The sequence below is a fragment of the Oncorhynchus clarkii genome, chromosome 9 (genome assembly GCF_045791955.1).
Source record: "Oncorhynchus clarkii lewisi isolate Uvic-CL-2024 chromosome 9, UVic_Ocla_1.0, whole genome shotgun sequence".
Lineage (NCBI taxonomy): Eukaryota > Metazoa > Chordata > Actinopteri > Salmoniformes > Salmonidae > Oncorhynchus > Oncorhynchus clarkii.
In genome coordinates this window covers 81,161,671-81,183,432 of record NC_092155.1, presented here as the reverse complement: position 1 = coordinate 81,183,432, position 21,762 = coordinate 81,161,671, and the positions used below count along the sequence as shown (strand labels likewise).

Sequence of the window (21,762 nt, the reverse complement as noted above, 5' to 3'; positions counted from 1 at the left end):
TGAATAACCAGCCTGTCAATATACAGTATTGATTCCTATCTAGTGTGAACCAGGACAACTGAATGAATTACCAGTGTGGTCAGTCGAGAAGATAATGTCTCATCTGCATGACCTATTGGTGGACTTTGGGCCATCAAGTCATAGGATGGATAAATTAGCATGAAAATAATTATCAAATCATAAAGCATAACAGAAAATGAATAGGGTCATTAGACCTATCCCAGAAGGCCAGACCAAGGCGGCTCAGGGCTCAACTTCCTGGGTTTAGTTCAAAGTGAAAAAGAAAAACAAGAAGTGGGGTGTGTGGCATAGGGTCGCCCACAATCAATAGATTCCTGCTTTAAATCTACCACATGGAGAGGTAGGGTGAGGGGTTAGGTCAGGGATTAGAGGTCAGAGGATCTCACCGTAGCAGGTTATTTCTGGATATAAAGGAGGGAGGCAGGTTGTGGTTGGTCTCAATGTTACCTGGAGAAAAAACACACTGATTAGATATTGTACCTCTCTCTCTGTGTCTTTCCATCTCTGTCTTTCCATCTCTGTCTTTTTATCTCTGTCTTTTTATCTCTGTCTTTCCATCTCTGTCTTTTTATCTCTGTCTTTCCATCTGTTTTTCCATCTCTGTCTTTTTATCTCTGTCTTTCCATCTCTGTCTTTCCATCTCTGTCTTTCCATCTCTGTCTTTTTATCTCTGTCTTTCCATCTCTGTCTTTTCATCTCTGTCTTTCCATCTCTGTCATTCCATCTCTGTCTTTCCATCTCTGTCTTTTTATCTCTGTCTTTCCATCTGTTTTTCCATCTCTGTCTTTCCATCTGTCTTTCCATCTGTCTTTCCATCTCTGTCTTTCCATCTCTGTCTTTTTATCTCTGTCTTTCCATCTGTCTTTCCATCTGTCTTTCCATCTCTGTCTTTTCATCTATGTCTTTCCATCTCTGTCTTTCCATCTCTGTCTTTTTATCTCTGTCTTTCCATCTCTGCCTTTTTATCTCTGTCTTTTCATCTGTCTTTCCATCTGTCTTTCCATCTGTCTTTCCATCTCTGTCTTTTTATCTCTGTCTTTCCATCTCTGTCTTTTTATCTCTGTCTTTCCATCTCTGTCTTTTCATCTCTGTCTTTCCATCTCTGTCATTCCATCTCTGTCTTTCCATCTCTGTCTTTTTATCTCTGTCTTTCCATCTGTCTTTCCATCTCTGTCTTTCCATCTCTGTCTTTTTATCTCTGTCTTTCCATCTCTGTCTTTTCATCTCTGTCTTTCCATCTCTGTCATTCCATCTCTGTCTTTCCATCTCTGTCTTTTTATCTCTGTCTTTCCATCTGTTTTTCCATCTCTGTCTTTCCATCTGTCTTTCCATCTGTCTTTCCATCTCTGTCTTTCCATCTCTGTCTTTTTATCTCTGTCTTTCCATCTGTCTTTCCATCTGTCTTTCCATCTCTGTCTTTTCATCTATGTCTTTCCATCTCTGTCTTTCCATCTCTGTCTTTTTATCTCTGTCTTTCCATCTCTGCCTTTTTATCTCTGTCTTTTCATCTGTCTTTCCATCTGTCTTTCCATCTGTCTTTCCATCTCTGTCTTTTTATCTCTGTCTTTCCATCTGTCTTTCCATCTCTGTCTCTCCATCTCTGTCTTTCCATCTCTGTCTCTCCATCTCTGTCTTTTTATCTCTGTCTTTCCATCTGTCTTTCCATCTCTGTCTTTCCATCTGTCTTTCCATCTCTGTCTTTCCATCTGTCTTTCTATCTCTGTCTTTCCATCTCTGTCTTTTCATCTCTGTCTTTTTATCTCTGTCTTTTTATCTCTGTCTTTCCATCTCTGTCTTTCCATCTCTGTCTTTCCATCTCTGTCTTTATATCTCTGTCTTTCCATCTGTCTTTCAATCTCTGTCTTTCCATCTGTCTTTCCATCTGTCTTTCCATCTCTGTCTTTCCATCTGTATTTCCATCTGTCTTTCCATCTCTGTCTTTCCATCTCTGTCTTTTTATCTCTGTCTTTCCATCTGTCTTTCCATCTCTGTCTTTTCATCTCTGTCATTCCATCTCTGTCTTTTTATCTCTGTCTTTCCATCTCTGTCTTTCCATCTGTCTTTTTATCTCTGTCTTTCCATCTCTGCCTTTTTATCTCTGTCTTTCCATCTGTCTTTCCATCTCTGTCGTTTTATCTCTGTCTTTCCATCTCTGTCTTTTCATCTCTGTCTTTCCATCTCTGTCTCTCCATCTCTGTCTTTCCATCTCTGTCTTTCCATCTCTGTCTTTTTATCTCTGTCTTTCCATCTCTGTTGTTCCATCTCTGTCTTTTTATCTCCGTCTTTCCATCTCTGTCTTTCCATCTCTGTCTTTCCATCTCTGTCTCTCCATCTCCGTCTTTCCATCTCTGTCTCTCCATCTCTGTCTTTCCATCTCTGTCTTTCCATCTCTGTCTTTTTATCTCTGTCTTTCCATCTCTGTCTTTCCATCTCTGTCTTTTTATCTCTGTCTTTCCATCTCTGCCTTTTTATCTCTGTCTTTCCATCTGTCTTTCCATCTCTGTCGTTTTATCTCTGTCTTTCCATCTCTGTCTTTTCATCTCTGTCTTTCCATCTCTGTCTCTCCATCTCTGTCTTTCCATCTCTGTCTTTCCATCTCTGTCTTTTTATCTCTGTTGTTCCATCTCTGTCTTTTTATCTCCGTCTTTCCATCTCTGTCTCTCTGTCTTTCCATCTCTGTCTTTCCATCTCTGTCTTTTTATCTCCATCGTTCCATCTCTGTCTCTCCATCTCTGTCTCTCCATCTCTGTCTTTCCATCTCTGTCTTTCCATCTCTGTCTTTTTATCTCTGTCTTTCCATCTCTGTCTTTTTATCTCTGTCTTTTTATCTCTGTCTTTCCATCTCTGTCTTTTTATCTCCGTCTTTCCATCTCTGTCTCTCTGTCTTTCCATCTCTGTCTTTCCATCTCTGTCTTTTTATCTCCATCGTTCCATCTCTGTCTCTCCATCTCTGTCTCTCCATCTCTGTCTTTCCATCTCTGTCTCTCCATCTCTGTCGTTCCATCTATGTCCCTCCATCTCTGTCTTTTTATCTCTGTCTTTCGATCTCTGTCTTTCCATCTCTGTCTTTCCATCTCTGTCTTTCCATCTCTGTCTTTTTATCTCTGTCTTTCCATCTCCGTCTTTTTATCTCTGTCTTTCCATCTCTGCCTTTTTATCTCTGTCTTTTCATCTGTCTTTCCATCTGTCTTTCCATCTGTCTTTCCATCTCTGTCTTTTTATCTCTGTCTTTCCATCTCTGTCTTTTTATCTCTGTCTTTCCATCTGTCTTTCCTTCTCTGTCTTTCCATCTCTGTCTCTCCATCTCTGTCTTTCCATCTCTGTCTCTCCATCTCTGTCTTTTTATCTCTGTCTTTCCATCTGTCTTTCCATCTCTGTCTTTCCATCTGTCTTTCCATCTCTGTCTTTCCATCTGTCTTTCCATCTCTGTCTTTCCATCTCTGTCTTTTCATCTCTGTCTTTTTATCTCTGTCTTTTTATCTCTGTCTTTCCATCTCTGTCTTTCCATCTCTGTCTTTCCATCTCTGTCTTTTTATCTCTGTCTTTCCATCTGTCTTTCCATCTCTGTCTTTCCATCTGTCTTTCCATCTGTCTTTTCATCTCTGTCTTTCCATCTGTATTTCCATCTGTCTTTCCATCTCTGTCTTTCCATCTCTGTCTTTTTATCTCTGTCTTTCCATCTGTCTTTCCATCTGTCTTTCCATCTCTGTCTTTTCATCTCTGTCATTCCATCTCTGTCTTTTTATCTCTGTCTTTCCATCTGTCTTTCCATCTCTGTCGTTTTATCTCTGTCTTTCCATCTCTGTCTTTTCATCTCTGTCTTTCCATCTCTGTCTCTCCATCTCGGTCTTTCCATCTCTGTCTTTCCATCTCTGTCTTTTTATCTCTGTCTTTCCATCTCTGTTGTTCCATCTCTGTCTTTTTATCTCCGTCTTTCCATCTCTGTCTTTCCATCTCTGTCTTTCCATCTCTGTCTCTCCATCTCTGTCTTTCCATCTGTCTCTCCATCTCTGTCTTTCCATCTCTGTCTTTCCATCTCTGTCTTTTTATCTCTGTCTTTCCATCTCTGTCTTTCCATCTCTGTCTTTTTATCTCTGTCTTTCCATCTCTGCCTTTTTATCTCTGTCTTTCCATCTGTCTTTCCATCTCTGTCGTTTTATCTCCGTCTTTCCATCTCTGTCTTTTCATCTCTGTCTTTCCATCTCTGTCTCTCCATCTCTGTCTTTCCATCTCTGTCTTTCCATCTCTGTCTTTTTATCTCTGTCTTTCCATCTCTGTTGTTCCATCTCTGTCTTTTTATCTCCGTCTTTCCATCTCTGTCTCTCTGTCTTTCCATCTCTGTCTTTCCATCTCTGTCTTTTTATCTCCATCTTTCCATCTCTGTCTCTCCATCTCTGTCTCTCCATCTCTGTCTTTCCATCTCTGTCTTTTTATCTCTGTCTTTCCATCTCTGTCTTTTTTTCTCTGTCTTTCCATCTCTGTCTTTTTATCTCTGTCTTTCCATCTCCGTCTTTTTATCTCTGTCTTTCCATCTCTGTCTTTCCATCTCTTTCTTTCCATCTCTGTCTTTTTTTCTCTGTCCTTCCATCTCTGTCTTTTTATCTCTGTTTTTTTATCTCTGTCTTTCCATCTGTCTTTCCATCTCTGTCATTTTATCTCGGTCTCTCCATCTCTGTAAATCCATCTCAATCTTTCCATCTCTGTCATTTATCTTTGTCTCTCCATCTCTGTCTTTTTATCTCTGTCTTTTTATATTTGTCTTTTTATCTCTGTCTTTCCATCTCTGTCTTTTTATCGCTGTCTTTTTATCTCTGTCTTTCCATCTCTGTTGTTCCATCTCTGTCTTTTTATCTCCGTCTTTCCATCTCTGTCTTTCCATCTCTGTCTTTCCATCTCTGTCTCTCCATCTCCGTCTTTCCATCTCTGTCTCTCCATCTCTGTCTTTCCATCTCTGTCTTTCCATCTCTGTCTTTTTATCTCTGTCTTTCCATCTCTGTCTTTCCATCTCTGTCTTTTTATCTCTGTCTTTCCATCTCTGCCTTTTTATCTCTGTCTTTCCATCTGTCTTTCCATCTCTGTCTTTTTATCTCTGTCTTTCCATCTCTGTCTTTTCATCTCTGTCTTTCCATCTCTGTCTCTCCATCTCTGTCTTTCCATCTCTGTCTTTCCATCTCTGTCTTTTTATCTCTGTTGTTCCATCTCTGTCTTTTTATCTCCGTCTTTCCATCTCTGTCTCTCTGTCTTTCCATCTCTGTCTTTCCATCTCTGTCTTTTTATCTCCATCGTTCCATCTCTGTCTCTCCATCTCTGTCTCTCCATCTCTGTCTTTCCATCTCTGTCTTTCCATCTCTGTCTTTTTATCTCTGTCTTTCCATCTCTGTCTTTTTATCTCTGTCTTTTTATCTCTGTCTTTCCATCTCTGTCTTTTTATCTCCGTCTTTCCATCTCTGTCTCTCTGTCTTTCCATCTCTGTCTTTCCATCTCTGTCTTTTTATCTCCATCGTTCCATCTCTGTCTCTCCATCTCTGTCTCTCCATCTCTTTCTTTCCATCTCTGTCTCTCCATCTCTGTCGTTCCATCTATGTCCCTCCATCTCTGTCTTTTTATCTCTGTCTTTCGATCTCTGTCTTTCCATCTCTGTCTTTCCATCTCTGTCTTTCCATCTCTGTCTTTTTATCTCTGTCTTTCCATCTCCGTCTTTTTATCTCTGTCTTTCCATCTCTGCCTTTTTATCTCTGTCTTTTCATCTGTCTTTCCATCTGTCTTTCCATCTGTCTTTCCATCTCTGTCTTTTTATCTCTGTCTTTCCATCTCTGTCTTTTTATCTCTGTCTTTCCATCTGTCTTTCCTTCTCTGTCTTTCCATCTCTGTCTCTCCATCTCTGTCTTTCCATCTCTGTCTCTCCATCTCTGTCTTTTTATCTCTGTCTTTCCATCTGTCTTTCCATCTCTGTCTTTCCATCTGTCTTTCCATCTCTGTCGTTTTATCTCTGTCTTTCCATCTCTGTCTTTTCATCTCTGTCTTTCCATCTCTGTCTCTCCATCTCTGTCTTTCCATCTCTGTCTTTCCATCTCTGTCTTTTTATCTCTGTTGTTCCATCTCTGTCTTTTTATCTCCGTCTTTCCATCTCTGTCTCTCTGTCTTTCCATCTCTGTCTTTCCATCTCTGTCTTTTTATCTCCATCGTTCCATCTCTGTCTCTCCATCTCTGTCTCTCCATCTCTGTCTTTCCATCTCTGTCTTTCCATCTCTGTCTTTTTATCTCTGTCTTTCCATCTCTGTCTTTTTATCTCTGTCTTTTTATCTCTGTCTTTCCATCTCTGTCTTTTTATCTCCGTCTTTCCATCTCTGTCTCTCTGTCTTTCCATCTCTGTCTTTCCATCTCTGTCTTTTTATCTCCATCGTTCCATCTCTGTCTCTCCATCTCTGTCTCTCCATCTCTGTCTTTCCATCTCTGTCTCTCCATCTCTGTCGTTCCATCTATGTCCCTCCATCTCTGTCTTTTTATCTCTGTCTTTCGATCTCTGTCTTTCCATCTCTGTCTTTCCATCTCTGTCTTTCCATCTCTGTCTTTTTATCTCTGTCTTTCCATCTCCGTCTTTTTATCTCTGTCTTTCCATCTCTGCCTTTTTATCTCTGTCTTTTCATCTGTCTTTCCATCTGTCTTTCCATCTGTCTTTCCATCTCTGTCTTTTTATCTCTGTCTTTCCATCTCTGTCTTTTTATCTCTGTCTTTCCATCTGTCTTTCCTTCTCTGTCTTTCCATCTCTGTCTCTCCATCTCTGTCTTTCCATCTCTGTCTCTCCATCTCTGTCTTTTTATCTCTGTCTTTCCATCTGTCTTTCCATCTCTGTCTTTCCATCTGTCTTTCCATCTCTGTCTTTCCATCTGTCTTTCCATCTCTGTCTTTCCATCTCTGTCTTTTCATCTCTGTCTTTTTATCTCTGTCTTTTTATCTCTGTCTTTCCATCTCTGTCTTTCCATCTCTGTCTTTCCATCTCTGTCTTTTTATCTCTGTCTTTCCATCTGTCTTTCCATCTCTGTCTCTCCATCTGTCTTTCCATCTGTCTTTTCATCTCTGTCTTTCCATCTGTATTTCCATCTGTCTTTCCATCTCTGTCTTTCCATCTCTGTCTTTTTATCTCTGTCTTTCCATCTGTCTTTCCATCTGTCTTTCCATCTCTGTCTTTTCATCTCTGTCATTCCATCTCTGTCTTTTTATCTCTGTCTTTCCATCTGTCTTTCCATCTCTGTCGTTTTATCTCTGTCTTTCCATCTCTGTCTTTTCATCTCTGTCTTTCCATCTCTGTCTCTCCATCTCGGTCTTTCCATCTCTGTCTTTCCATCTCTGTCTTTTTATCTCTGTCTTTCCATCTCTGTTGTTCCATCTCTGTCTTTTTATCTCCGTCTTTCCATCTCTGTCTTTCCATCTCTGTCTTTCCATCTCTGTCTCTCCATCTCTGTCTTTCCATCTGTCTCTCCATCTCTGTCTTTCCATCTCTGTCTTTCCATCTCTGTCTTTTTATCTCTGTCTTTCCATCTCTGTCTTTCCATCTCTGTCTTTTTATCTCTGTCTTTCCATCTCTGCCTTTTTATCTCTGTCTTTCCATCTGTCTTTCCATCTCTGTCGTTTTATCTCTGTCTTTCCATCTCTGTCTTTTCATCTCTGTCTTTCCATCTCTGTCTCTCCATCTCTGTCTTTCCATCTCTGTCTTTCCATCTCTGTCTTTTTATCTCTGTCTTTCCATCTCTGTTGTTCCATCTCTGTCTTTTTATCTCCGTCTTTCCATCTCTGTCTCTCTGTCTTTCCATCTCTGTCTTTCCATCTCTGTCTTTTTATCTCCATCTTTCCATCTCTGTCTCTCCATCTCTGTCTCTCCATCTCTGTCTTTCCATCTCTGTCTTTTTATCTCTGTCTTTCCATCTCTGTCTTTTTATCTCTGTCTTTTTATCTCTGTCTTTCCATCTCTGTCTTTTTATCTCTGTCTTTCCAACTCTGTCTTTCCATCTCTGTCTCTCCATCTCTGTCGTTCCATCTATGTCCCTCCATCTCTGTCTTTTTATCTCTGTCTTTCGATCTCTGTCTTTCCATCTCTGTCTTTCCATCTCTGTCTTTCCATCTCTGTCTTTTTATCTCTGTCTTTCCATCTCCGTCTTTTTATCTCTGTCTTTCCATCTCTGTCTTTCCATCTCTTTCTTTCCATCTCTGTCTTTTTTTCTCTGTCCTTCCATCTCTGTCTTTTTATCTCTGTTTTTTTATCTCTGTCTTTCCATCTGTCTTTCCATCTCTGTCATTTTATCTCGGTCTCTCCATCTCTGTAAATCCATCTCAATCTTTCCATCTCTGTCATTTATCTTTGTCTCTCCATCTCTGTCTTTTTATCTCTGTCTTTTTATATTTGTCTTTTTATCTCTGTCTTTCCATCTCTGTCTTTTTATCGCTGTCTTTTTATCTCTGTCTTTCCATCTCTGTCTCTCTGTCTTTCCATCTCTGTCTTTTTATCTTCATCTTTCCATCTCTGTCTCTCCATCTCTGTCTCTCCATCTCTGTCTTTCCATCTCTGTCTTTTTATCTCTGTCTTTTTATCTCTGTCTTTCCATCTCTGTCTTTTATCTCTGTCTTTCCATCTCTGTCTTTTTATCTCTGTCTTTCCATCTCTGTCTTTCCATCTCTGTCTTTTTATCTCTGTCTTTCCATCTCTGTCTTTCCATCTCTGTCTCTCCATCTCTGTCTTTCCATCTCTATCTCTCCATCTCTGTCTTTTTATCTCTGTCTTTCCATCTCTGTCTTTCCATCTCTGTCTTTTTATCTCTGTCTTTCCATCTGTCTTTCCATCTCTGTCTTTCCATCTGTATTTCCATCTGTCTTTCCATCTCTGTCTTTCCATCTGTCTTTCCATCTCTGTCTTTCCATCTCTGTCTTTTCATCTCTGTCTTTCCATCTCTGTCTTTCCATCTCCGTCTTTCCATCTCTGTCTTTCCATCTCTGTCTTTTTATCTCTGTCTTTCCATCTCTGTCATTCCATCTCTGTCTTTTTATCTCTGTCTTTCCATCTGTCTTTCCATCTGTCTTTCCATCTCTGTCTTTTTATCTCTGTCTTTCCATCGCTGCCTTTTTATCTCTGTCTTTCCATCTGTCTTTCCATCTCTGTCGTTTTATCTCTGTCTTTCCATCTCTGTCTTTTTATCTCTGTCTTTCGATCTCTGTCTTTCCATCTCTGTCTCTCCATCTCTGTCTTTCCATCTCTGTCTTTCCATCTCTGTCTTTTTATCTCTGTCTTTCCATCTCTGTTGTTCCATCTCTGTCTTTTTATCTCTGTCTTTCCATCTCTGTCTCTCTGTCTATCCATCTCTGTCTTTCCATCTCTGTCTCTCCATCTCTGTCTTTCCATCTCTATCTCTCCATCTCTGTCTTTTTATCTCTGTCTTTCCATCTCTGTCTCTCCATCTCTGTCTTTTTATCTCTGTCTTTCCATCTCTGTCTCTCCATCTCTGTCTTTTTATCTCTGTCTCTCCATCTATGTCTTTCCATCTCTGTCTTTCCATCTCTGTCTTTCCATCTCTGTCTTTCCATCTCTGTTTCTCCATCTATGTCTTTCCATCTCTGTCTTTCCATCTCTGTCTCTCCATCTATGTCTTTCCAGCTCTGTCTTTCCATCTCTGTCTTTCCATCTCTGTCTTTCCATCTCTGTCTTTCCATCTCTGTCTCTCCATCTATGTCTTTTCATCTCTGTCTTTCCATCTCTGTCTTTTTATCTCTGTCTTTCCATCTCTGTCTTTTTATCTCTGTCTTTTTCTCTCTGTCTTTTTATCTCTGTCTTTCCATCTCTGTCTTTTTATCTCTGTCTTTCCATCTCTGTCTTTTTATCTCTGTCTTTCCATCTCTGTCTTTCCATCTCTGTCTTTTTATCTCTGTCTTTCCATCTCTGTCTCTCTGTCTTTCCATCTCTGTCTTTCCATCTCTGTCTCTCTGTCTTTCCATCTCTGTCTTTTCATCTTTGTCTTTTTATCTCTGTCTGTCTTTATCTTTCTGTCTCTGTCTTTCTGTCTCTGTCTTTCTGTCTCTTTCGCCAATTCAATTAAATGTGCTTTATTGGCGTGACGTAACAATGTACATATTGCCAAAGCTTTACTTTGGAGATTTTATAAATAAAAATTATAATAATAATCAATATTGTCAACGGGACAACAATAACAATAATCAAGGGTCAAAATAACCATGCATTGAACAATAACAATGGCATATAAGACATGTGCAGGTTGATTGGTCTGTCAGACACTGTTCCTCATCTTATGGCAGGCAGCAATGTAGTGCTCTGCTAACCCACAGCTCTCTGTGTCCTCCCCCAACAGGACGGGTAGCCTATCCTCATCAGAGAGGTCTTTGAAACCTTGAATAAGGGTTTTAAATTTGGGGAAATTACATTCTCTAATTGTTTTATATTTTTTGCAGTGGTTGCACAGCCTTTCCTCTACAGGGAGCCATGTTTTCCTGTGTCTACCCTTCTCAATGGCAAGGCTGTGCTCACTGAGCCAGTACTTTGCCAAGGTTTTTCTAAGGTTTTGATCAGTAACCATGGTCAAATATTTAGCCATGGTGTACTGTCGATTTAGGATCAGATAGCACTGCATTTTGCTTTGTGCTTCTGTTTCCCAATAAGCAATGTAGTTTTATTTTGACTGTGTTGTAATTTGGTTTATTCTGATTGATTGGATGTTCTGGTCCTGAGGCTTCAGTGTGTTAGTATAACAGGTAAGTGAACTCAGCCCCAGGACCAGCTGGATGAGGGGACTCTTTATTTTGCTCAGCTCTTGGCATTGCAGGGATTGGTATTGATATGAGAGGTGGTCACTGTGTTTAATATGTTTCCAAAACTGAATTGCTCTTTTTTGAGTTTTTCTTATTAGTGGATGTTGGCCTAATTCTGCCCTGCATGCAGGGTTTGTAGCTTTCCTCTTACAGAACTCTGCATGCAGGGTGTCAATTGGGTGTTTGTGTTGGGTAAAATTGGGTAAAATGTTTTGCAAGTGTACCTCACACCTCGGTGCCATAAAGTTCAATTGGTTTACTGACACATTCGATTAGTCAAATTGTCATAGGTATGTCAATTTGAATTTGTTTTTTTTAATGGTGTAGAATGACCTACATGCTTTCTCACTCAATTCATTCACTGCCTGATTAAGGTGCCCAGTTGAGCTTATTTTAAACCTAAGTAATTGTAGTGTGTGCAGTACACTCTATATTTAAACCTAAGTAATTGTAGTGTGTGCAGTACTCTATATATTTTGTACCAATTTAGATCTTTGGTCTTTTTCCCTGAGATCTGGATCTTCTCTGGAAAATCATAATTATTTTAGTATTTTGGGGGTTTACTGCCAGGGCCCAGGTCTGGCAGTACTGCTCTAGCAGGTCCAGGCTCTGCTGTAGGCCATGTACTGTGGGTGACAGCAGACACAGGTCATCTGCCAAGAGTAGGCATTTAACCTCTGAATTGTGGAGACTAACACCAGGGGCTGAGGATTTCTCTGGAATAGTGGCCAATTTGATGATGTAAATATTGAAGAGTGCAGGACTTAGATTGCAACCTTGGCGAAGGCCCCATCCCAGTTTAAAGAATTCTGTTTTTTATAGCAGGAATCAGGAGGATATAATTATGGCCAGATTTGCCAAATGGAGGGTGGGGGAGAGCATTGTATGCATCTCTGTGTGTGGAGTAAAGGTGGTCTAGAGATGTTTTTCCTCTGGTTGCACATGTGACCTGCTGGTAGAAATTAGGTAAAACAGATTTAAGTTTCCCGGCATTAAAGTCCCCGGCCATTAGGAGCATCACTTCTGGATGAGCATTTTCTTGTTTGCTTATGGCCTTTGTAGCTCAAGGGTGTCACGTCACCAAGTGCAATAACAAAACATGCACCGGTAGCACAATTAGAATGCAAATGGGAAGTTTATTAGGGGTTTTGGCACACTGGGGAAGAGAGGGGAATTCAACAATCACTTCACAGTCCACAAGCCATTCTCGTTGTCCATTCCATTTTCCAGGGTTAATCATCACGCTCAGGTCCTCAGCCAATCCAGTCCGGTACACAAAGGAGGTAGTCCAACAGTCCAGGTTACAACGGGTAATCTCACATATATTGCTCTCTTTTCTCCCACTCTTCATTGTGCACTTGGCTGTCTCCTACTCTGCCCCTTTGTGCAGGCTGCTTCCTCCTTTATCCCCAAGCACGCCCTGGCTTAATGAACTACAGCCTTGCCTCGTTGGGGCAGGAAGACCATATAAGGCTCGAGGGTAGAGCCAATTGACTGTCAGATATCTCCCCTCAATATACCTGAGTTTTCTGTTTGTCTGTTGCCAGTTAGTTTTGTCCCGTCAAGTCCTACCAGAGTGTTCCCGTGTTTCCAGTGCTCTAGTTTGAGTTTTTCCTTGTCTTCCTAGTTCTGACCTTTCTGCTTTAACCTGAGCCGTGATTGTACAAACTGGCCATGACTGACCAAGCAGACTCGGACCAGCTCCGCAATGCTGTCAAGGAGCCACCATTGGAAAGCACAAGGAGTTACTGCAATGCCTTATGGAGGGACACCATACCCTCGTAGAATGCCATGACCATGCATTTGATACATTGCTGGAGCAATTCCGCGGATTCCCAACTAGGCAGCAAGCCACAACAGTAATCCCCCAGACTCCCAGAAACCGCTTACCAGCGGCGCTTCTTCCCAGCCTACCCCAGTGTCCCGAGAACCTCGCTTCCTCCGGAGCGCTACGCTGGAGATTCTGGAACCCGCTCGAAGATAGCGTATTTGATAACGCTGATGTCCGGAAGGGCACTCGCCTTGGCTACAGTGGTGTGGGAGCAACAGTCCACCGCTTGCCTCAATCTGGAGGAGTTCGTGATGGAGTTACGTAAAGTGTTCGATTCTCCGTTGTCTGGGAGAGAGGCTGCTCGTAAGCTGCTCCAACTACGTCAAGACTCCCATAGTGTGGCAGAATACATGGTGGATTTTCGCACGTTGGCAGCTGAGAGTGCCTGGAACACGGAAAGCCTTGTTCGACGCATTCCGTGACGGATTATTGGAGATGGTTAAATATGAGTTTGCAGCCCGGGAGCTTCCCATGGACCTTGATTCCCTCATAGCCTTGACCATCTGGATCGATGGGCAGCAAAGGTATATTGGAGGGAGAGGGAATCTGTTCCCAGTTGTCCTCGCTTGTCCTCAATTTCCATCTAGCCTCCGAGGAATCCCTAGAAGTCTACATTTCCGAGTGAATCCGAGCTCTCTCGGAAATCAGAGGGCTGTCAATTCATCTCCTCCGGAGCCCATGCAACTGGGCAGGGCTAGATTGTCTCCTGCTGAGCGCTTACGCAGACTAAACACCAAGAGTTGTCTGTATTGTGGATTTCTGGGACATTTCTTATCTACCTGCCCATTAAAAGACCAGGCTTATCAGTAGGTACGATTACACTGGTGAGCCGTACGGGGAATTTTCAATCTCTCACTACTCGTAACCCCCCCTCTATGCTACCCTGTTGTGGGGAAGCCAGTCCGAATCCATCCGGGTGCGCTTTGACTATGTGGCCGATGAGAGCTTAATGGACACTACCCTGGTGTCTGAGCTGGGTATCTCCACTCAACCCCTTTCCATCCCGATGGATGTCAGAGCGCTGGATGGGCACTCTATTGGCAGAGTCACTCACAATATGGTTCCACCTGCGAGTTGTCAGGCAACCACAGTGAGTCTTTATAGTTTCTGCTCCTGGAGTCTCCTCATGTACCCATGGTTATGGGATTTTCATGGCTCCAGAGGCACAATCCCCTAATTGAATGGGCTATGGGTTCCATCATGGGTTGGAGTCCATTTTGCTGTCTGATGTCGGCACAGCCCCGGGACGTCTCCCTGCTAGCCTCAGGTCTGTCCACCATTCCTGTCCGCTCATTTATTCCCAGTGGGCAGAGGAGCACATCCTCCATGTCCGACAGGCCCTCCTGCATCTCCTGGAGAACCAGCTTTCCATCGCTACACCATCTCCTTCCCAGGATACATCATTGCTGCCAGGAACATTCAGATGGACCCTGACAAGGTGAGAGCGGTGGTGGATTTCCCTCAACCCACATCCAGAGTACAGCAGCAACGTTTCCTGGGGTTTGCTCATTTCTACCGGCGTTTCATCTGTGGTTACAGCACCCTTGCTTCCCCCTTCTCTCCACACTCCTCTCCCAAGTTTCCGTTCGATTCCCTACAGCTCCTATCTTAATCCATCTGGACCATCCCGTCAGTTCGTGGTGGAGGCGGACACCTCGGACATCGGAGTGGGGACCAGAAGCTGCATCTCTGCGCCTTCCTTTCCCATCGTCTTAACTCCACTGAGAGGGACTACGTGGGAAATCGGGAATAACTCGCTGTTAAGATGGCGTTGGAGGAGTGGAGGCACTGGTTAGAAGGGGCGGAACATCCATCTCTTGATGTGGACCATAAAAACCTGAAATATCTCTGCACCGCCAAGGCCTAAACTCCAGGCAGGCGAAATGGGCCCTATTATTCACTCGTTTTCATTTCACTATCTCCTACCACCCTGGGTCCAGGAATGTGAAGCCTGACACACTTTCACATCTGTACAGCCCCACCACTACACCATCGGACCCCGAGGCCATCCTCCCTACTTTCTGTGGCTGCTTTCATCTGGGGAATTGAGGTTGGGCCCCGGCTAATCTGATGTTTGTCCCGGACTCTGCCCGTGCTCCGGTTCTGGAATGGGCACATTCCTCGAGGCTCACTTGTCATCCTGGTTCCTGTCGGACCTTGGCTTTCATCTGACAATGTTTTTGGTGGCCCACCATGGTTCCTTACGTCTCCGCGTTCGTTGCCGCCTGCACTGTGTGTGTGCAGAACAAGACTGTGCGGCAAGCTCCGGCTGACCTCCTTCAACCACTCCCTGTTCCTCACTGCTCCTGCTCCCATATATCCTTGGACTTCGTCACGGGTCTCCCTCCGTCAGATGGCAACACAACCATCCTTACGGTGGTGGATAGGTTTTCCAAAACCGCCCACTTTATCCCCCTTCCTAAGTTGCCCCTTCAGCTAAGGAGACGGCCCAGCACAAGGTGCAGCACATCTTCCGGATTCATACACATCTGGTCGACATGGTCTCCGATCGATCGCGGTCCTTAGTTCTCTATCCTCTGGTTTTCATCCCCAGTCTAATGTGCAGTCATCTGCCCAGATATTCGTCTGTTGCTGTTGCCGTACCTGGAAGAGAACCCGGATCGCTCTTCTCAAGTCCAGCTCCAGGTATTGACGACAGGTGGACTGCCACCGGACCCCTGCTACCCGCTACCATCTTGGGCAGAGGGTTTCCACTAGGGATCTGCCCCTCAGAGTGGAGTCCTGCAAACATTCCCCACAATTTATCGGCCCTTTCTTTCTCTAAGGTCCTTAGCCCTCTGCTATTCGCCTTCTGTTGCCCTGCACTCTCCGTATACGTCCCACTTTCCATGTATCTAGAATTGAACCACTGTCTCACAGTCCTTTGTCTCCTGTTTTCCTGGATTACGACTCTTTGACTGTCATGACTTCTTTTTTGCCTTGTACTATAATAAACTCTGAGACTCGTACTATCCACCTCCTGTGCCTAGATCTGGGTCTCTGCCTTAGCCTTGATACTAATAGTGTTGCTGTCCTCGGGCTCTGTGGGGTCTGTTTGTGTTTGTGAACAGAGTCTCAGGACCAGCTTGATTAGTTGCCTCTTCACCAAGTGCATCTCTCTGTAGGTTATGGCTTTGTTATGGAAGGTGTGGGAATTGCTTTCTTTTAGGTGGTTGTAGAATTTAATGGCTCTTTTCTGGATTTTGATAATTAGCAAGTATCGGCCTAATTCTGCTCTGCGTGCATTATTTGGTGTTTTATGTTGTACACAGGATATTTTTTCAGAATTCAGCACAAAAGCTCAATTTGCTGTTTGTCAAGAGTGTGGGGCTTAAGCTGCATCCCTACCTCACCTCATGGCACTGTGGAAAGAAATTTGTTTTTTCCCCAATTTTAGCCACACACTTGTTGTTTGTGTACATGGATTTTATAATGTCGTATGTTTTTCCCCCAACACCACGTTCCATCAATTTGTATAGCAGACCCTCATGCCAAATTGAGTCAAAAGCTTTTTTGAAATCAACAAAACATGAGAAGACTGTTTTGGTTTGTTTGTCAATTAGGGTGTGGAGGGTGAATACGTGGTCTGTCATACGGCAATTTGGTAAAAAGCCAGTTCAGTACATTGTTTTCAGTGAGGAAATGAACGAGTTTGCCGTTAATGATAATGCAGAGGATTTTCCCAAGGTCGCTGTTGACGCATATTCCACGGTAGTTATTGGGGTCAAATTTGTCTCCAATTTTGTGGATTGTGGTGATCAGTCCTTGGTATCAAATATTTGGGAAGATGCCAGAGCTAAGGATGATGTTATAGAGTTTAAATATGGCCAATTTGAATTTGTGGTCTGTATATTTGATCATTTCATTGAGGATACCATCAACACCACAGGCCTTTTTGGGGTGGAGCGTTTGTATGATCCTGTAGATCATTCAATGTAATTGGAGAATCCAGTGGGTTCTGGTAGTCTTTACTGATTCTTAGATTTTTATTTGTTCATGTATATGTTTTTGCTGTTTGTTCTTTGTTAAAGGGCCAACATTTTGGGAGAATTGGTTCATCCATACATCTCAATTTTGGATAGATAACTCTTCATGTTGTTGTTTGTTTAGTGTCCCAGAAGTCGTTTGATTCTATAGATTCTTCATTTACTTTGAGCAGATTTCTGACGTGCTGTTCCTTCTTTTTCCATTGTGTATTTCTGTATTGTTTTAGTGATTCACCATAGTGAAGGCGTAGGCTCTGGGTTTCTGGGTCTCTATGTTTTTTGTTGATTTGTTTCTCCATTTTTTTTCTTAGGTTTTTGCATTCTCTTTCTCCCAGACTCTCTCCCCTTCCACCTCTCTCTCTGGCTCTCTCCCCCTCCCTCTCTCTCCCCTTCCACCTCTCTCTCTGGCTCTCTCTCTCCCCTTCCACCTCTCCTCTGGCTCTCTCCCCCTCCCTCCCCTCCCTATCCCTCTCTCTCCCCTTCCACCTCTCTCTCTGGCTCTCTCCTCCTCCCTCTCTCTCCCCTTCCACCTCTCTCTCTGGCTCTCTCCCACTCCCTCTCTCTCCCCTCCCTCTCTCTCCCCTTCCACCTCTCTCTCTGGCTCTCTCCCCCTCCCTCTCTCTCCCCCTCCCTCTCTCTCCCCTTCCACCTCTCTCTCTCCCCCTCCGTCTCTCTCCCCCTCCCTCCTCCAGACCTTTGAGGGCCACTCCGTTGCGTCTGATGGCTGTAATGGCGTCGTTGATATCATCCTCTGATGTCATAGTAGAATCCACATTCACCACCTCAAAATCCACAGGTACACAGCAGAACCTAATGTACACACAGAAATGTAGGAGTTAGTGTGTGTGTGTGTGTGTGTGTGTGTGTGTGTGTGTGTGTGTGTGTGTGTGTGTGTGTGTGTGTGTGTGTGTGTGTGTGTGTGTGTGTGTGTGTGTGTGTGTGTGTGTGTGTGTGTGTCTAACCTGAACAGTTCTCTAACATGGCTGAGTAGCTCAGGTCCGATACCGTCTCCTGGGATGAGCGTCACCGTGTGCCGACCCCCGTACCGTGCTGGGGGTGGCTGCAACACACAGAACCACAACAAGGAATACAGAACCCTAACTCCAGCCTTTTCTTAAACCAGCAATGACTAGAAGCTACAACAATATAACTATGACCACTACTTTGTGTGTGTGTGTGTCTCTGTACTCACTATGATCTGTTGTAGAGGATGGAGGGAGAAGATAGAGGAGATAACAGAGGGAGCGTTAGTCAGGGAGAACGGACAGACAGGTTCTTGCTAATATATTAGCATCCATGCTATCTATGGGCATAACGACAGGACTCATAATGTAGTTAGTTAGTTTGGGTACAATGTATTACAGGGGCATAACAGTCGTGTTGACATGGTGGGAGAGGCAGAAGGCATTTTGAGATTCCAATACATCTGTATGTAAAGGGTTGGACTAAAGGAAAGTTAAGAGCAGCCAGAGGCAGTATACAGGAGCTCTGGAGAACATGTCTTCATTCTAACAGTAACCATCATCTCCATGAGCTCAGACATTACTTATCAATCACTAACATCCAATTCCTATCCCTACATGCTGACCGCGTATCCGCGTGTTCCATCACGCGCAAGTTGATTTTGTCCACCCACACCAGGCATGATCAGAACACGCAGGTTGAAATATCAAAACAAACTCTAAACTTGGGGATAGGTTGAAAAATAATTAAACATTAATGACAATTTAGCTTGCTAGCTTGCTGTTGCTAGCTAATTTGTCCTGAGATATAAACATTGGGTTGTTATTTTACCTGAAATGCACAAGGTCCTCTACTCTGACAATTAATCCACAGATAAAAGGGTAAACAGAGTTAGTTTCTAGTAATCTCTCCTCCTTCAGGCTTCTTCTTCTTCTTTGGACTTGATATGACGGTTGGCAACCAACGTTAAGGTGCTTTACCACCATCAACTGGTCTGGAGATTGTACCTCAGTTCATCTTTCAATCACCCACGTGGGTATATGCTCCTAAAAACCAATGAGGAGATGGAAGAGGTGGGACTTGCAGCGCCTCACAAATAGAACCAAGTTCTATTTTAGCGCCTGGCTACACAGACGCTCACGAGCAGTGTGGGTGCAGTGAGTAACATGTATGTGTACATTTATATTGCAACGCACGCGACGTGAGTGGTGTGGTCAGCATGCTACACGGTGACTCTACACGGTGACTCCACGCGGTGACTCTACACGGTGACTCTACGCGGTGACTCTACACGGTGACTCTACGCGGTGACTCTACGCGGTGACTCTACGCGGTGACTCTACACGGTGACTCTACACGGTGACTCTACACGGTGACTCTACACGGTGACTCTACACGGTGATAGAGTCACCATTTTGTTCCAACACAGTTTTACAGTCATGCATCATATTGCCTTGGTTAAGTTCTGGTTGTTGTGTCACTCACGGTGTAGCGGGACATCTGCCTCCTTCCGCACAAGGCTGCCCTCAACACCTGCCCGGGGTGTAGCAGAACAGGTCAGAAAACAGGTCAACATAATGTTTCCAACCACACTAAAACCACAAAACTTCTTAGCTAGCCAGCTAGCATCCTTTAGCTCTCTAGGACAAATATAATTACCCACCTAACTATTATTATTAGGTCGAATAAACATAATGAGAGCCGCACACTCTAGGAGCTCAGATGTAATAATAATTTAGTAACCTAATAACCAACGTTTCGACAGACAAGCTGTCTTCATTAGGGTATAGCTTGTCTGTCAACCTAATAACCAACGTTATCTGAGCTCCTAGAGTGTGAGGCTCTCCGCTTCTTTTTCAGGTGTTCTACTCTGCTAGCCAGCACCTCTCCTAAACAGGTGTTCTACTCTGCTAGCCAGCACCTCTCCTAAACAGGTGTTCTACTCTGCTAGCCAGCACCTCTCCTAAACAGGTGTTCTACTCTGCTAGCCAGCACCTCTCCTAAACAGGTGTTCTACTCTGCTAGCCAGCACCTCTCCTAAACAGGTGTTCTACTCTGCTAGCCAGCACCTCTCCTAAACAGGTGTTCTACTCTGCTAGCCAGCACCTCTCCTAAACAGGTGTTCTACTCTGCTAGCCAGCACCTCTCCTAAACAGGTGTTCTACTCTGCTAGCCAGCAACTCTCCTAAACAGGTGTTCTACTCTGCTAGCCAGCACCTCTCCTAAACAGGTGTTCTACTCTGCTAGCACCTCTCCTAAACAGCTGAGGGTTTCTTTCGCCTAATTAAACATAAAACACACGTCTGCCAAATTATAAAGCATTAGTTGTCTTAAATGGACCACTAACAAGTCAACTGACAGAGCACGAACGACCCTGAAAGAACAGCAACACTCAGCTACAGCTGATGGTGCAGAAGAGTATTTTTCCTATATGGAGCTACCTATATAGTTGCCGATGCAGGCTTGCTCGGGAATTTGAGACGCTTGACTTTCTCATGTAAATAATGTAGTTAGCTAGATGTGATATTGGTAACTTGGGTTACAACATTAAGTTGTTGCCTGAAACACAGGTTTAGTTGATAAGCAACGGATCCAGGGCCGTATCTGACAGTTATATCAGCACTGACCTTGTCGCTACGCTATCTTAGTGCTGGACAGTGACACAGGCTTACGTGATGCCGTGGGGCTAGATAGCTAACTGGGTCGACTTGCTAACATTAGCTAGTTGAGTAATCAGCTTACCGTACAAACCAAACCAGTCTAAATAAATGCAAGTTGACACGTCAAACACAAAGCTTTCAATGTTACTTTCTAACAACTTTCTAATAAGCGAACTGGATGTCTTACCTGAGCTGTGTGTGTGTTGGCCTGCAGCACCCGGGAAAGAGACAGAACAGACCAACCCATCATCTTGGAGAAGAAGGAATGTTACTGGAACTGAGTCCTGGATTACGAGATGCGTGCGCAGGGTCGCAAACAGCTGACACTAAATGAGAGAGAGAGAAGAATAAACACTGAGCGAGGGAGAGGGAGAGGACAAGAGACTGAAAGGGAGAGGACAAGAGACTGAGAGGGAGAGGACAAGAGACTGAGAGAGAGAGAATAATAAACACTGAGTGAGGGAGAGGGAGAGGACAAGAGACTGAGAGGGAGAGGGAGAGGACAAGAGACTGAGAGGGAGAGGGAGAGGACAAGAGACTGAGAGGGAGAGGACAAGAGACTGAGAGGGAGAGGACAAGAGACTGAGAGGGAGAGGGAGAGGACAAGAGACTGAGAGGGAGAGGACAAGAGACTGGGAGGGAGAGGGAGAGGACAAGAGACTGAGAGGGAGAGGACAAGAGACTGAGAGGGAGAGGACAAGAGAGGGAGAGGACAAGAGACTGAGAGGGAGAGGACAATAGACTGAGAGGGAGAGGGAGATGACAAGAGACTGAGAGGGAGAGGACAAGAGACTGAGAGGGAGAGGGAGAGGACTGAGAGGGAGAGGGAGAGGACTGAGAGGGAGAGGGAGAGGACAAGAGACTGAAAGGGAGAGGACAAGAGACTGAGAGGGAGAGGGAGAGGACAAGAGACTGAGAGGGAGAGGGAGAGGACAAGAGACTGAGAGGGAGAGGACAAGAGACTGGGAGGGAGAGGGAGAGGACAAGAGACAGAGGGAGAGGACAAGAGACTGAGAGGAAGAGGGAGAGGACAAGAGACTGAGAGGGAGAGGACAAGAGACTGAGAGGGAGAGGGAGAGGACAAGAGAGGGAGAGGACAAGAGACTGAGAGGGAGAGAGAGAGGACAAGAGACTGAGAGGGAGAGGACAAGAGACTGAGAGGGAGAGGACAAGAGACTGAGAGGGAGAGGACAAGAGACTGAGAGGACAAGAGACTGAGAGGACAAGAGACTGAGAGGGAGAGGACAAGAGAGGGAGAGGACAAGAGACTGAGAGGTAGAGGACAAGAGACTGAGAGGGAGAGAATAATACACACTGAGTGAGGGAGAGGGAGAGGACAAGAGATTGAGAGGGAGAGGACAAGAGACCCGAGAGGGAGAGGACAAGAGACTGAGAGGGAGAGGGAGAGGACAAGAGACTGAGAGGGAGAGGACAAAAGACTGAGAGGGAGAGGACAAGAGACTGAGAGGGAGAGGACAAGAGACTGAGAGGG

The 21,762-nt window shown here is 44.1% G+C and overlaps 1 protein-coding gene across 1 annotated transcript in view; it reads right to left on the bottom strand.

Annotated features, from left to right (window-relative positions):
• Positions 1–20,596, bottom strand: part of LOC139416987 (isocitrate dehydrogenase [NAD] subunit gamma, mitochondrial-like) — a 120,709-nt gene extending 100,113 nt beyond the window's left edge. The window contains exons 1-5 of the mRNA XM_071166221.1: positions 20,458–20,596; positions 19,096–19,143; positions 17,610–17,707; positions 17,342–17,457; positions 408–468 (exon numbers count right to left, since the gene is read on the bottom strand). Coding sequence (XP_071022322.1) covers positions 408–468; positions 17,342–17,457; positions 17,610–17,707; positions 19,096–19,143; positions 20,458–20,520 — 386 coding nt within the window. The 5' untranslated portion in view covers positions 20,521–20,596. The remainder of the gene's footprint in view (positions 1–407; positions 469–17,341; positions 17,458–17,609; positions 17,708–19,095; positions 19,144–20,457) is intronic.
• Between the last annotated feature and the right edge of the window lie 1,166 nt (positions 20,597–21,762).